Genomic DNA, 15,570 nt, shown 5'->3' with positions numbered 1-15,570 from the left:
GCCAAAAACTGCAACCAGCTAGCAGCAGCAGCAGAGCAATCAAGTACGTACGATGATGCTGCAGCTGCAGTTAACTAAACTGAACTGAACTGAACTCAACTCAACTTTCCACTACACACGCACATGCACATGCACACGCACACACACGCACACAGCTGCACCGCACGAACATAAACAGAAACATCTATATAGGACTCTTGTTGGTTACTGCGGTTTGCATTTTCATATCGTACTCTCTAATATTTCACAACAAGTTTTGTTGTTGTTCTAGCTGGCGCATAAAAAGGCGAAGCTGCTGCGTTTTATGTTGTCACGTTGGCTTCAAGTGCCCCAAAGGGGAAATACCCCCTTTCCAACCATATATCACTGCACCCTCCCCCCATGTCACGTACACACACACACACACACACATACGCACCAGTTTATGGATTAAGTAAGCACAAAGAGCGCAAATGAACTTTTCTTGCTCTCGGTGAAATTTTGCAGTTTTAATTTTTGATTTCACTACGGACAGGAGCGTTGAAAGCGAAACTTATATGGCTGGGTTTTATGGCAACTGGGGTCCCTTTGCTACACTCAAACGAACAAATGGCACAAAAAAGTAAAAGAAAATCACAAAGTAATGGGTTTAGGAACAATAAAATATTAGATATACAATAATAATATCATTTAATGCTAGAACGTGCTACTAAAATTTCCAATTGAAATAGTTATGTCACAGAATTCTAAATAATATGAAAATAAACTAACCAAAACTTATACATCATAATAAAATAATATTTTCATATGCCAAAATTATAAAAAGTGTATTGTCTATTTCAATTTGTACTGCTTAATTAAATTAATAAAATTCACATACATTTTACACTCACACTTTTTTGAATGTACGCAGCTGCCATAAGCCATTGGGAATTTAGACCCAATTATGCATTTTTCAGTGAGCGATAACCGAATTCCAGAAAACTTTCATGTTGTTTGTGAAGTTGTTTTGCCCGACTGCCAGTCAATTTGTGGCATTTGTATAAAATGGACGCAGCTTATGTGAAATTTATGATGTGCCGGTGCCTTATGAATCGGGCGGATTGGGGCTTAGCCATTGGTTGCATGAATATCGTGTACTCCTTTTTCCTCTTTCAATTTTGGGCAGTGGAACTCGTCAGATCCCTCAACAGTAAGTTCTTTGTGTCCAAGAATGTAGTTATAAAACTCTTTAAACTGCCTAGATTACACCATCAAGTGGGTTTTGTTGTACGGATTCAACATGATGTTCAATGTGATCGCCATGATGAGGATTGTGAAAAGGGAAAGTATCTCGGTCTTCTACTGGATGTGCGAGACAGGTGCCCTTTTAATATTCCGAGTGCATCACATATATTACAACTTAGATGAGTTTTGGCTAGCCGAAAGTAAGTTGTACCACGTGTGCAACATTATAATCGACGGTGAGTTCCTTTCCGACTTCCAAGCTAAAATGTTAAAATAAAATACACCGTAAATTTATGCTCGTAGCTTACATTGGACTGTCGTTGCTGGCCATGATTTATGTTATGTGTGGCTTGAAGCTAGAGAGCCAATTCCCTGAGGAAGAAATGGAAAATGATTGCAAATTCGATCCAGAGTCAGCCAAAAGAGCTGCTCAGAAGGACGAGGCGGAGTTGCTAGCAAGGAATCAGGAGGAGCAGGCGCACTTGGAACAGAGGAAGCTAGAAAGCGATCGCGAAATGGAGGAATTAAATCGCAAAGCCACTTTAAAACTGGCTCAGCTCGAGGAGGAGGGATCCCTGTCCAGCCAGGAGATAGCACCCACAGCACCCGAAGAGGAAAATCTCGATTCCAGCATTTTCCTCATGCAAGACTTTCCCGGACCTTCAGCTCCGCCAGAAAGCGTACTCTCCATCGAGCCGGATTTTTACTATGAGATCAATGATATAGTTGACTCCGGCGATCAAGAGAATGATTAATCATTCCCTTGAATAGATAGCCATAAGTTTTACATTCGCTGGCAGTGCAACATAAACAATCTAAATGGAAGTAAATAACATTTTCACTTGACCCCCAAAAGTCTGACCGCAACTTTTGGCAACAAAAGCCCAAAAACGAAGAACAACAAACAAACAAATGGAGGAAAACTTGACTAAACTTTTCCGACGGGGCTTTGCCAGGGAATGGGGGTTTCCTCTGTTGGATAAGGGATTACGATCAAAGCGTTCGATTGAGTGTGTCAATAAATTCCTGCCAGTCGACCGAGTGTAGAACATTTGTCCGGCAGCGGCGATAAATAGTTGCCACACGCTTTCATTGCCCAGGAAAAATCCAAAAGAGACAGATCCCTTTTGGCCGGAAAGTTTCGTGTGAATTTAGTGCGGCTCATTAAGCCGGACAGTGTCAGTCATGTGTGTATGTTTGTCCTGCTGCCCGGACAACGGATGCCGGACCAGTGGGCCAATGGCTTTCGGTTCAAACTTCATTAAGCTGGCTGAGGAAATTGCCGGGCCATTGTCATTCTTATTCCCATTCCCACTCCTGATCCTAGTGCCATTCTCACTGTCACTGCAGTAGACTTCCTTTAATAATGGCCTGCCGGGCATTTGTCAACGGGATGCTTTAGGAGCCGGGCTTTAAATGAGCGCGCTCATTAAGAAAATTAATGTTTGGGATTCATTAAAAGTGTCAAAGTGCGCACATTAAAATTATATAAAACGCCGGGGTGGAGTGACGCCTGTCGTAACGAAGCGAACGTCTCGACTCTTGTCGATTTTATTAACAAAACAAAGCATTAAAGACGCATAAAATGTTGACATAGCACCGCGGCTTTCTTCCTGGCTCCTCATAAAACCGTCTCATATTGACAGCTCAAGGACTTACGCACACAACGTGCCCTTGAATGTGTGTAATATACGTACACATATCGTGTATCCTGTCGCAGCATCTCATAAAACTAAACCGCAATTCATCAGTAAATTCCTTTCTACTCTCATGTTTTTGGTTTTTTTTTTGGTCAGCCCGTCTGCCGGAGAATATGCTACAATTTTATGCGTCTCGTAAAATGCGAAAAAATTGTTTTTATTATAATTATTATGTTAAGCATGGTGACGAAGCAAGTTTATTGCACTCGCACATAAAAGTGGCAACCTCGATGAAGTGATGATGCTGTCAAACCTTAGTTGCTCTTCGGTTTTCCCCCAATCCAAAACATGCTGCTGCTGCTTATCTGGTTGCCATTTATAATGGCAAATTATTTGAGATTTTCGCTTAACTTTTTGCCATTTGAAACAATGACACACTCATTGAGGAAAGTCAACAACCTTCGCCTGTGCAGTTGCATTGCGTCCTTGCCATATCCTGCTGTCATTTTGCACTGTTAAAAATTCTAAATTAATTCCTTAAAAAGGTTAAATGGTCTATAAAATATAAACTAAGATTTTGCTTTCTGCATAGATTGAATTATCATATCGAAAGCATTTCAAACTTTGTTAAAAGCAACTGGTATTTCAAGAATGGCATAGTTTTTCGCTGTGTGTATTGATACAACTCGAAGAGGGGCCGCATGTCACGCACTGGAAAATGCTTAACGCTCCCCAGCACCCACGCATAAGCTCGATTCGGGAAAGGGGGTCCACACAATGGGAGTTTTACGTGCTGGCTGCTCCCAAGGACGTAGCGTGTACGGTTAAAGTTTCTGGCTCATTAGTATGATGCTTAAAAATATTAAATGTGCGCAACTCGAGGGTATCGCAAAAGCAGCAAGATAGTTAGTTGAGCGCACATTAAGATAGTTCCGGTCATAGAAATAAATTGCAATCCCTGCGGTTCTAATGCCGCAAGATGTGCGGCTTCAATCAGGGCCCACGCGTCGTATGCGCAATGGCCAAGCAATTGCAACAATCAATGTTATATTGTTGAACAAATACGGTAGGCAAGACTCGATGCCACGAAGCCGCAAGCCACAAAAGCCAGGAAAAAGCAGGAAAACCGGGGAAAACCCGAGCAGGCAAATAAATGAAGGCCGTAATTATTGCCAAGGAAAATACAGACGCCGGAACGGGGCCAAAATGTCACGTACTGGCAATAAACCGCTGCTAATTTACGATGCTGCCCGGACTGCTGCTGCTCCTGATCCTGGCCAAAGTCCGAGTCCTTTTCCTGCTGCTGCTCGGCAGCCAACAAAAGGCGATACAGCGGAAGTCAAAAGGCAAACGCCTAAGCAGTTTGGCCAACTCGAGAGCTCCGGAATGTTGCGTATTACGGTCGCTGCATAGAAATGGCCATCAAATTGACGTCAGCAAAGAAGGGCGAACCTATCGAAACTGCCAATAACCAGGACAAAGGCCTAATGCGCATTAGCCGCCCTGGAACGTGCATTAGATATATTAAAATCGGACCAAGGACCTGTGGTCCTGGGCTGCCTGCATTGTTCGCCATTGCGTTTTGTTTGCATCCATTAGCGGGAAACGCACTGGGGCAGAAAATCGTGAACCGAGGATTTTCCCATTTTCCTCGGCTCTAATTTCCAAAAAAAAAAAAAAATAATTGTGTTGACTACGCGTACTCGTCGAAACTCAACAGGCAGCAAAGAGCGCTGATTTTCGATTTCGAAAAGCGATTTCTCTTAAATGGAGACTTGCCAGAATTTGCGTATAAGAGAGCATTCTGAGGCGCCTGCGTTGGAAAAGTCTACAGGAAAATCAGCTGGTTTTCGGCGATTCCATCTACTTCAAAACGGCCACATTGAAGCAGTTTGTCAATAGTTACGCTGAAGACGCGACGCGTCTGCCGAAACGTTTAAGGAAAAGCGCCGAGCATAAAATCTGAAAATTATTCAAATAATTCATATTCGAAACACTCAACGCCGAAGACTGAAAGCCGTAATCAAAACACTGAACTCAGAACGCTAAAAAACGGGTATTAAAAGCTGTTTAAATGTTAAGTGAAGTCCTTATAAACGCGAGTTATTACTAACCTTTTTATTCCGCCTAATTGAATAACCAAGACCCGCATAATTAGCGGGGCGAACAGAACAAAAAAAAACCGAGACTGAGTACTAAATGTAAAAAAAAAGAATAAATACAAATCAACCATAGACGCGCACACAAACAACGTCAAACGGAAGCTGTATCCCTGTGTGCGTGAGCTTGTGTGTGTGTGAGAGAGGTCCTCCGGAGCTGGGGAACATCATAATCATCTTTATCAGCTGGAGCAGCTTCATATCCTTGGTGGTCGCCAGTGCTGTCGTCATCGTTGTCACAACCCGGCATAAATATTTATGTTGACGAATCTACCTGCGGCAGAGCGTCGCTAATGAAGCGGGCGAAATGAAAATGAAAGGACATAATTATGCTTATGTGTGAGTATAATGAATACGAATTTCATTCCACAAGGCCAGCAGCAGGGAACTACCTGCATACATACATACCGACAACGACTGCGAGTGCACTTTGTTCAACGAAAATCGCTGGGGGAATTTTGTGCATTTTCGTTTGTTTGTGCTTTCCGTTACGGTTGAATGCCTAGGACTTCAACTTTTATTTATTTCCAGCTTCTGTCCAGGTTGGTTTCCCTTCTGAATTGCACTATTCTTTTGGCTTTTGGGCTGAGGGGATGTGGCGCTGGTTTATTGGTTCCGAACTTAATCAAGTTCCCAGATATGGAGCACTGGGTGGCGGGTTGGGAGTGCAATTAGGCAACTGCATTAGGGAAAACTTTCCGCCGGCAAGTTGGTAACTTGAGTGCAAATTGCTGTCGTCCAATCATCTTCATAAAGTTGGCAGCCATGAACTCGGTGTCTTTGTTTGGTAGCCAATCCATTGTTTCCACTCAGTCGCTAACTGAGTTATGACCCCATTCGGTTTGTTCATATCCACACAGACATATGTGTGCCCTCCACCCCTCTCCTAATTGGTATATTGTACGAGTCATTCTGGTGATCATGACCAAAAGGCTGCTAAAAGATTACGCTGACACAAGTGGAAAAAGAAAGAGCACTGCCAGCAGCAGACATTCAGCAGAACTTTTTGTATATTTATTAGAGTATGAATTAATTCAAGGGTGTGTGTGTGTGTGTGTGAGTTGTGGGGAAAGAGTTAAGCCTTCGAGGCATATTCTGTATCAGATTCGTTGAATGGAAAGGGGGCGGGAGGAGGAAAAGCCACCGCAGCCCGACGCGATTTTCCTTTTTCTCCTTGATTTTTTTCGACTATCCCCTAGAGGGAATTTTGTTGCAAACGTTAGCACATCTTTTTTTTCACTCCACCCACTGTGTATGGCGAATGTAATTCATGTACACGACCTTGTTACATAACAAAAACAAAAAAAAAATAGAAAAATGAATGGGTCTGTGAGACTCGCTTTCATAATTAAAATGCAGAAAGATGTGGCCCAGGGTGGCGACCTCAAGATACCCCGCCAAATACCCAGAGGAGACAATTTATGTTGCGGATTGATTGGTTTTCCATAAACAATGCATATATATATATAACTAGATGTGTTAAATCAAATTCAGCATACTTTAAGGCTGCACAAAATACATATAGATTATTTTTTTTTGTTATCAAAGCATTTGGATGCGAGCCTTGAACTCCAAACCGCAGCAACATTTATAGTGCTTTTATTATTAGCAGCTTACGCTGGCGTGCCAAGAAATCCTCTGAAAAGGATGACGATTACCTTGACTATGAAAATATTTCTCACACATGAGCTGCTCGAGCGCATCGCACGGCCCTCCTTCCGATTCCGGTGCCTCCCATTAGCGTTTTAGTCTACGGGAAAAGGCAAAACCGAAAGGCAGCCACTATTCAGCGAGGGTTGTGCGAAGCGTTCTCGCGAATTCGACTGCAAACGGAGATGGAGACTTCCGCCGACTGCAATCCATCAAGCTGCCTTCGCAGCCGTTCAGGTGTTGGTTGACCCGAGTGTTCGCCTCAGACTGGTTAACTGCCTTCACCTGGGGACACACCTTGACACAGACAAAGGTCAGGGCAGATGTGTTGGGCGCCACAAAGGCCAAGTGGCATCCAAGCCCCCAGCTACGACTATCCGTAAGTGAATTAAGCAGGAATGCAGATGCCTTCGTGTTACGCTAGTTTATTGTGTTTCTTTTGGAACCCATTTTTGTTATGCATATCAGTTCCGCTCCAAATTCCGTGGTTGGTTTTGGCCAGGATTACCGTCGTATCTGTCGTATCTATAAGGTTGCCTTAGTTCTCTTGAAAATCCGGGCAGTGGAAGCAGCAACAGCAGCGAAATCAGCAGCAGCAACTGCACCGCAAATCCAAGTGTTAGCGCCAACATTTTGAATAGAACTGAGCAAAACAAGCTGATAGCACAAACAGCGTCAGCAAAAGGGAAATATTAATAGCACACCGCGAAAAACAATATCGGTCAGAAATAAGTGGATATCCAAAATAATTATGCAACCTTGAGTGCTGAGATTGAAATATATTTTTGGGAGATAACAATATGTACCATAGGTTATAGATTAAAGCCAGACGAAAATCAATAAAAGCTAAATGATAAAATGTCAAATTCTGACTGTCAGTTTATGTGCCATAAAATTTCAGAATGATTAAATAGTTTTTATATTTAATGATTTTAAAATATTTAAACTAACTTAACAATTCATTTTATTTTTAAATAATAAACGTACTACTTGTTTAAATTCAATTTGATAAGCAATCATTCAAGCACGATTTTAAAAGTGTGGCGGATTTTACCAGCTCCAATCGAGATAAGGATCCTGGGGTCAAGGGGCCGGCTTACAGTGGGTTGGCAGCTTGTAAAAACCCTGTGAAAGAGTTCGCCCGATTGAAATGATTAATTAATTGGTGAAATCTGAAGGTAAACTGAGCGCGTCCAGACGAGCATCATTTATCACGGTGTGGTCTTAATACGAACGCCAGCCCGGCTTCACTTGGGCAAATGGGAAATATAGAGGGGAATTGTGTTATTTTAGGGCGGGCACACATTATGATTTCGTCTAAGGCTTTTATTTCTTGTTTTCCATAGACTTTTCCACCATTGTTTGCCATTCATCTCTGACTCTCCATTGACTCTCGCACCGCCCTATGTTTTGCAGTTTACGTGTTAAGTGCTTGGCAAGCACGATTAAGGCGCTTTATCACCCGCAACAACGGCAGCAACACGAACGACAAGCACGCCAGCAACAACAGCAGCAGCAGCAACAGCAGCAACATCAGCAGCAACACAGTCAACAGCAACAGCTGCGACGGCAGCAACATCAAAAGCAGCAGCAGCAGCAAGCCATCCGGCTGTAGTCACACACATTGACACGCCCCCAACCCAGATTCATATACAGTCTTACCGTACATACAGAAATATATAGCCGGATATACATATACATATATATACAAGCGAGATGCTGAAAACTGTGACAACAGCAATGGCTGCCGGCGATGACGATGTCCCAGCGAGCATTTTGGAAATAGAACTGCCAGCCATTTTGCTCAACGAGAGCCTCTTCATCGAGCTGAATGGCAATCTCACCCAGCTGGTGGACACGACCAGCAATCTCAGCCAAATCGTCTGGAATCGCAGTGTAAGCGGCAATGGAAACAGCAACACTTTCGACCTGGTCGATGACGAACAACAGCGGGCGGCGGTCGAGTTTTGGCTATTGGTCAAAATGATCGCCATGGCCGTGGTGCTGGGACTCATGATACTCGTCACCATCATAGGCAAGTACTTAATCAAAACCAAATCCAAATTTAAATTACCAAAGCGAAAATGTCGGGGGGTTGGAAGTTGGGCGGTATGGACATTAAATTATCCTCGAATTTATGCCGTGGGGATATGGCTGCGAAAAGTTTCCATATCGCCGACAAAAACTGAACTGTAAATGAAGTAAAATTTATGATGCAGAAGATTTTTATTGCGCCCTCTTGGAAGATTTTTATTGATTTTTGGGCTTACAGAGATGATTTGCAGCCGTTTGCTCTAAGAAATGGGCCTTTGGAATACCTCGAAAGATGGTTGTCGGGTGCTCAGGGGTGGTTGATTGTTTTGGTTGGCTAGATGATGTACGAGGAGTTCTTTGAATTAAGCGCGCCGCAAAGGTGCCTGCGAAAAAGGGAAGGAAAAACGAGGAAAAGTTTCCAAAAAGTGTTTGCCGCGGCACGTGAAAAGCTATTAAAATGGCGCCAAGGCGTCAAATGCAAATTACGACGAGCACACACACACACTTTTTGGCACACGATGTGATGGAGGTGTTAGTATACAGCGAAAAAAAATGTTCAGTTGATTCAAGCTGTTTTAAACGGCTAGAAATTGTGTGTATATATATACCTTTAAAGCGTACTAGAAACATATCAAATTGGTAAAAAGCTAAAATGAAAACCATACTAATTTTGCATTAATTACGTTTTACTTCAAGTGAAAATATCACATTGCACGTTTGCCACAAACCTAGTAATTAAGTGGTTTTCCTAATAATTCATATCATAATTCGAAAGCGAGAAAACAATTACTAAATTTGCAACAGTAATTACGGGCTTGTCCGCATATCATGTTTGGCATGGCAAAGCCATTTATTCAAAGGACATAATTACCCAATTTATTCCCAGACATTTTCTTTGAAAGCTCAAGTTTCAAATAAGGTTTTAATATCTGCAAGGATTGAAGGGAGCAGGGGTTTTGACATAAAGCAATACCTAACTAATCACCAATTTCATAAGCATTTTGCTCTGTGCCAGCACACACACACACACACACACATTCGTCTAGCGCTGGGAACACACGTCGTATGAGCAACATTGCAATGCATTTTCTGGCAGGGGCCAAGCGACGACAAAACGTTTTGACAACCTGCAGACAAGCTCGCTGTCTCAGCAGCTCCAGTGTCCTAGGTTCGGTGCTCCAAAGGGGGTGGAAGGTGGGGGTCTGGACGGGGTACTGGCGTCACTGTGGCTGCGCTGGCAAAGAAGGGGATGGTTGAGATGAGGTGGCAGTGCGGCAATTACAATTTGCCAAGTTGCATGCGCTTAATCAAAGCAAGCAACGACAATGATGATGGCGATGATGGAGCTTGGAGCACCCATCCAGTTCTCATTTGCATCCCAGTGGTGGGATGGTGAGCGGGGAGCAAGCGAGTGCGGAGTGGGGGAAGTGCAGCACATGCACGATTGCCTGCAATTAGGCCGGAAAATGAAGACTCCTTTGACACGAAGCCTTTGCCACTGATTGATTTTGCACGTCTCCGTGGAAAGTTTTCCATCGTTCGTCGCCCATCTCCCATTTGCCAAAAACGAGCACACTAAAGTTAATGACTATGGCCACTCAAGGTTTCCAATGAACTGCATTCGAATTTGCTTACCCATTCATTGGCACTCAAATGGAAAACTTAGTGCGGCATTTACCACTTCACTTAATATATCAATTTATCAATTTATCGCTTTCTGATGGGTCTCCTGTCTTATATTAAACTATCCACAGGCAACGTATTCGTAATTGCCGCCATTATACTCGAGAGAAACTTGCAGAATGTTGCCAATTATTTGGTTGCATCTCTGGCAGTGGCTGATTTATTTGTTGCCTGTCTTGTCATGCCGCTTGGCGCCGTCTACGAGGTAAGTACTTCTTCTCTTTCATGGTGCACAGAAAGAAATAATTCCCTATTAAGTTTTGAAAATAATAAAACGAAGAAAATCCATCTGAAATCCACACGTTTTCAATTCATTGTATAAATACTACTTTTGGTAGATTTTCTTTTTTTTACTACCTGTTATTAATGAGTAGTTATATTATTGATTTAATACTAGAATATTTTAGGGCATTTAAAGTGTTTATTTCTGTGTACTGCCACTGGTATGGCAGAACCAACTCGATTACCCTAATGGAAACTTGAGCAGGAATGCTGGCAAATGAAATTAGGCGCCAAAGAGTTGACACTGGCCCAGGGCAAGCTCGTTTGCTGGGCGACTAATTGTTTCAATTGCATCATCGCAGGCAAACAATGTGTTGCTAAAAGTCACTCCTTTCTCTCCCCTTTTCCTTTTCGCCTCCCCCGACTGCTCGATGAAATCTGTGCGCCGGCAGATAAGTAATGGATGGATATTGGGACCGGAACTGTGCGACATTTGGACGTCTTGCGATGTCCTTTGCTGCACAGCATCCATACTGCACCTGGTGGCCATTGCGGCGGACAGGTGAGTGCTGCCATTCAGTCAGCCAGTCAGCTCTTTCCCGGTGCGACAGATGGCAATTTGGACGTCCTTCCTCCTTCCGTTACAGATATTGGACCGTGACCAATATCGACTACAACAATCTGCGGACACCGCGACGCGTATTCCTCATGATTTTCTGCGTCTGGTTTGCGGCGCTGATTGTTTCCTTGGCCCCACAATTTGGCTGGAAGGATCCGGATTACATGAAGCGCATCGAGGAGCAGCACTGCATGGTGTCGCAGGATGTGGGCTATCAGGTGAGCAACCCTGATTGCCGTAATTTGCAGTGTGGGGAGTTCTTAGATACCTGGACTAGGTATTGAATCATTCATTAGGTTCGTTCTGTGATTCTAAGTGCTTTAAGTGCTTGATTTAAACTGCTTTAATTCTGAAAACATAATATATAGAATACAGCTAAATAAAATTTAGTAGTAAGGGGTACAATTTTATATTATAACTATACATTGGTACATAACTTAATTGATTGTAATAGATAGTTTGGTTTTTCTTCTTCATCCAATAGATTTTTGCCACCTGTTGCACTTTCTATGTGCCTCTGCTGGTGATCCTGTTTCTGTATTGGAAAATCTACATTATTGCCAGGAAGCGCATCCAGCGACGTGCACAGAAGTCATTCAATGTCACACTAACCGAGACTGACGTAAGTTAATCAATGACAAGGCAATCTCAGTTAGAGCTAAGTGCCTCACAAAATGCGAGTGATAAATGCCAAGTGTCCACTTAGCCAGCCTCCCATGGAGAAGAGTGGAAAAATTACTCATACGCCCAGTGGCACAAATAAACATACATGTTCCACAATCTAGCTTCTATTCTATTCCATCACATCCCTTCTATACTATTCTTTCTTTTTTTTTGGCTGGCTGGCTGAGTGGATGTTGAGGCTGCTGTTCGAGAAGTGTATTTGCTTGCCTGCCATAATGAGTGTGTCATTAACAAAAACAATAAAGAAAGAGGGGGCGTGGCTTTAGCGGGTGGTCGGGGGAAGTCCTCGGTACTCAGTCCTCAGCTGCTCATTAGCATGCCCAAGTGAGCACTCGAAGCGAGCCGCTGCCGCGAAAGCCAAACAAATGCCAACCGAGATTTATGATCACCCCAATGTGTGGCAATGTTTTAGGAGCAGATAAATGCACTGTTAATAATTCATCAGCAATTGGAAAATTATAATATAATACGAAATTACTATTCTGAAGGAAAGATTCTTTAAGAGATTCTTTTTATTTAAATAATTGGTTTTAATTGGTTGGTTATTTATAGAACAATATTTTTAGTTTTAAACACAAGTTATTTAAGGCAGTTTTCACAAAAGAAGGGAAATATGTATTCTAATATTCTCAGTGTACCTAGAACAACTAAGCCCAAAGGAACGTCGAGAATTTCGCATAATGCATTTAATTTGATTTCATTTCGTTGACAAGACACAAGCCAAATGTGCTTCCCCGAACAGTTCTCATCAAGTTCGTAAACAAACATTACCCATAAATTAAGTACTTGCCTTTCGCACACATTTAATTTTACCGATCATCGAGCAGTGCGATTCGGCGGTGCGGGAGCTGAAGAAGGAGCGCGGCAAGCGGCGGGCGGAGCGGAAGCGTCTGGAGGCGGGCGAGCGGACCCCAGTGGACGGCGACGGGACGGGCGGACAGTTGCAGCGCCGCACCCGCAAGCGGATGCGAATATGTTTTGGCCGCAACACGAACACGGCCAATGTGGTGGCGGGATCGGAGGGCGCGGTGGCCAGATCGATGGCCGCCATTGCCGTGGACTTCGCCAGCTTGGCCATTACGCGCGAGGAGACCGAGTTCAGCACCAGCAACTACGACAACAAAAGCCATGCGGGCACCGAACTAACCACCGTGTCCAGCGATGCGGATGATGTAAGTACGCCCATTGGGCTGGAATATAATTAAGAACTGCAAGTAGGGAGCCACTCCCAATATTCTGCGGCTTAAATATTTTCTCAAGGAAAACAATATTTAAGTTAACTGACATTAAAGCTGAGTAAATATTAACGTTGCGTAGCCGTTTAACTAAAAAAAATGCCTTCAAATCAAATTTTTTTCAAGCAGACAGATTTAATAAGTCAAAAGTGCTTAAGTGCTTAAGAAGGTTCTCCTATACCAGTTTGTCCGTCTTATATTCATAGTCATTTGCTCGTGGCGCGCCCTTTGTTCGTGTGAGATTAACCCATGATACCCCCGCTTAACCCCTTAGTATCGCACCAGCAACGCGAATGAAATCATCACGCTGTCACAGCAGGTGGCCCATGCCACGCAGCACCATCTGATAGCCTCGCATCTGAATGCCATTACGCCGCTGGCCCAGTCCATCGCCATGGGTGGTGTTGGTTGCCTGACCACGACCTCGCCATCGGAGAAGGCACTGTCAGGCGCAGGAACGGTAGCGGTAGCTGGAGGAAGTGGAAGCGGAAGTGGTGAGGAGGGAGCCGGAACGGAGGGCAAGAATGCCGGAGTGGGGCTGGGCGGAGTGCTGGCCAGCATCGCCAATCCGCACCAGAAACTGGCCAAGCGGCGACAGCTCCTGGAGGCGAAGAGGGAGAGAAAGGCCGCCCAGACGCTGGCCATCATCACCGGCGCCTTCGTCATCTGCTGGCTGCCATTCTTCGTAATGGCCCTCACCATGAGCCTGTGCAAGGAGTGCGAGATCCACACGGCGGTGGCATCGCTCTTCCTCTGGCTGGGCTACTTCAACTCGACCTTGAATCCGGTATGTAAATTAGCCCCCGGCTCGTTCCCTCTCCTCGCAGCTTAAACTCACTTTATACCTTTACCCTTTCGAGCAAATTGCTTTGGCATTGAATAACTTTAGTTTAGACAATTTTTTTATTGATATGAATACCATATTTTTTTTTAAATTTTCTATAAATATTTGCCTTCATACCAGGTCATCTACACCATCTTCAATCCAGAATTTCGACGGGCCTTCAAGAGGATTCTCTTCGGTCGAAAGGCTGCCGCTCGAGCGCGCAGTGCGAAAATTTGATTTCAACTGAAGGATAACGAGGACCAGTATTTGTAATTAAGGTCAGGCGAAGGGAGTAAACGAGGTCTATACAGACGGACAGGCAATATGCTACGGAATTGGCATTGTATAAAGGCAAACTAGCAAGTAGAGACGATGTTTTAGCAGTGACAATCCTAACTAGCTGTAACTAATTAACTAAAATTCCTCACCACACACACGTGCCCCAAAAAGACAAAAAGCGAAATATGAATAGTAACAACAATACTTAAGTGTAACCGAAACCAATCGAGAAATGAAAACGTGGAATTATGGTAGCTGATACTCACTAGATGTAAGCTATGCGTATGTATGTATTAGTAATTTATAGATATTTCTAAAGTCTTCCCTGTGTCTTAAAGAAACCCAAGAGTAGTACGCTTAGATACCCTAGAAACCCAAAGTAGGTGGGATGAACAGTGATCGGAGATCGAAGATAGTGATCGGTTATACATAGGCTGGGTCCAAAGAACTTCTTACGCTTTCATATTCTGTGTTAGTTAATCGCGTTTAGTTATAGCCTAAGCTGCAAAATGCTCAATTATTTCAATTGGATAAGCACATTTACATAAAGGTCAATATCAACAAAGATTAACGAATTTACACAGCTAACTCATGACGGCACTAAAAACCCAAAACCAAAATGTTGCATAACCCCATTAAGGATAAGCCACCAACGCAATGGCTAATTAGGCAGTACACCCAACTTTATTCGGCTAAATTAGCATAAATCCAAAACCGAAAGTTCAACTTTCGTTACTAATATTTCTCACACACATACATATGGTATACGTGCCATTTGAAATCCGGGAAGCCGCAACAAAAAGTTTGACCCATGATACACGCATTCATAGTGGTACAGCATCATATACACCCATATATATATATTTAGTATAGTATATTTATTGTTCGATTTTTGAAAAGTTTTCTTGTAAATAAACGGACTTACAGTTTTAGCAAATAGTAAACCAACCGAAAAACCTACAACCACAACAAGAGCAACAACCACTCGAATAACAACCATGGATATATACACGTCGGTCTGTATGTAAGGGCCATTAAGTCAATGCTGCAGTTGAAACCTAATACGCTTCGGTATGCACATGTATGCGTACCAACACATATGTCTATCTGATATGTATATGTATTTGTATGTGTTTTGTCGGTGTGTGTGTATGTGTTTATGCAACTTCTCGATGTGTACTCGATGTCAAAGTTATTAAAATTGTGTTTTATCAAAAGCGTACACCTGCATTCGATATTTTATTCATGGATGAGGGATATGATGATATATTCAAGGGTCTTTGGTCATTCGCTGGGCGGAGGAGGGTGGGGTGAGTTTCGGTACTATGCTCTA

At 43.2% G+C, this 15,570-nt stretch overlaps 3 protein-coding genes across 3 annotated transcripts; 2 read left to right on the top strand and 1 right to left on the bottom strand.

Moving 5' to 3' along the window:
• The first annotated feature begins 1,026 nt into the window (after positions 1 to 1,026).
• On the top strand, positions 1,027 to 2,000 carry LOC117137502. The gene is made up of 3 exons (XM_033298983.1): positions 1,027 to 1,171; positions 1,224 to 1,442; positions 1,510 to 2,000. The coding sequence occupies exons 1-3, from the start codon at positions 1,027 to 1,029 to the stop codon at positions 1,959 to 1,961; spliced, it is 816 nt and encodes a 271-aa protein (XP_033154874.1). The 3' UTR covers positions 1,962 to 2,000.
• Positions 2,001 to 4,759: 2,759 nt separating this feature from the next.
• Positions 4,760 to 15,416, top strand: LOC117137712 (5-hydroxytryptamine receptor 2B). Its single transcript, XM_033299285.1, has 9 exons — positions 4,760 to 5,344; positions 8,072 to 8,690; positions 10,444 to 10,577; positions 11,047 to 11,156; positions 11,242 to 11,431; positions 11,698 to 11,835; positions 12,725 to 13,069; positions 13,407 to 13,919; positions 14,097 to 15,416. Exons 2-9 carry the CDS (start codon positions 8,372 to 8,374, stop codon positions 14,193 to 14,195), a joined length of 1,848 nt encoding a protein of 615 aa, XP_033155176.1. The 5' UTR covers positions 4,760 to 5,344; positions 8,072 to 8,371; the 3' UTR covers positions 14,196 to 15,416.
• Positions 7,065 to 7,297, bottom strand: LOC117137713. The gene has a single exon (XM_033299286.1). It carries the CDS (start codon positions 7,285 to 7,287, stop codon positions 7,120 to 7,122), a length of 168 nt encoding a protein of 55 aa, XP_033155177.1. The 5' UTR covers positions 7,288 to 7,297; the 3' UTR covers positions 7,065 to 7,119.
• Positions 15,417 to 15,570: the final 154 nt, after the last annotated feature.

Source organism: Drosophila mauritiana, chromosome 2R (assembly GCF_004382145.1).
Source record: "Drosophila mauritiana strain mau12 chromosome 2R, ASM438214v1, whole genome shotgun sequence".
Taxonomy (NCBI): domain Eukaryota; kingdom Metazoa; phylum Arthropoda; class Insecta; order Diptera; family Drosophilidae; genus Drosophila; species Drosophila mauritiana.
This window is presented reverse-complemented; position numbering and strand designations above follow the sequence as displayed.